Source organism: Saprolegnia diclina (assembly GCF_000281045.1).
Source record: "Saprolegnia diclina VS20 unplaced genomic scaffold supercont1.96, whole genome shotgun sequence".
Classification (NCBI taxonomy): domain Eukaryota; phylum Oomycota; class Saprolegniomycetes; order Saprolegniales; family Saprolegniaceae; genus Saprolegnia; species Saprolegnia diclina.
Genome location: NW_008246163.1, coordinates 193,772 through 194,105, shown reverse-complemented (window position 1 = coordinate 194,105; position 334 = coordinate 193,772). Strand labels below are relative to the sequence as shown.

Below are 334 nucleotides of genomic sequence, written 5' to 3'. Positions count from 1 at the left end.
GGGAGAAGCGGCCCGCAGCGTAACGTCCCATGGTGCTGACCACCAAGCGGATCCGGCGGCAGGAGATGACGGCTGCGTGACCAACGTGCCCATCCACGCCGAGTCGCATGGACATGTACACAGACGACTGCATTACATTTGATCCAGGACACCACAGAATGACTACTCGAAGGCGACGACGCTAAAGCGCTGGTTGATGGCGTTGGCATAGCACGTCCAGACCTGCGCCGCCGAGTTCGCGTCGGTCGGATCGACGTCCAAGCACAGGTTTGGGTGCGTCGCGTGCTTGATCTGGCCGTTGCCGACGATCCACTTTTGGTTGCCTTCGTTGGCG

The 334-nt window shown here is 60.8% G+C and overlaps 1 protein-coding gene across 1 annotated transcript; it reads right to left on the bottom strand.

Moving 5' to 3' along the window:
- Positions 1-162: 162 nt before the first annotated feature.
- On the bottom strand, positions 163-323 carry SDRG_15612 (hypothetical protein; the record flags this gene model as incomplete). Its single annotated transcript, XM_008621790.1, has 1 exon — positions 163-323. A coding segment is annotated over one exon (161 nt), but the record flags the coding sequence as incomplete, so codon positions are not given.
- Between the last annotated feature and the right edge of the window lie 11 nt (positions 324-334).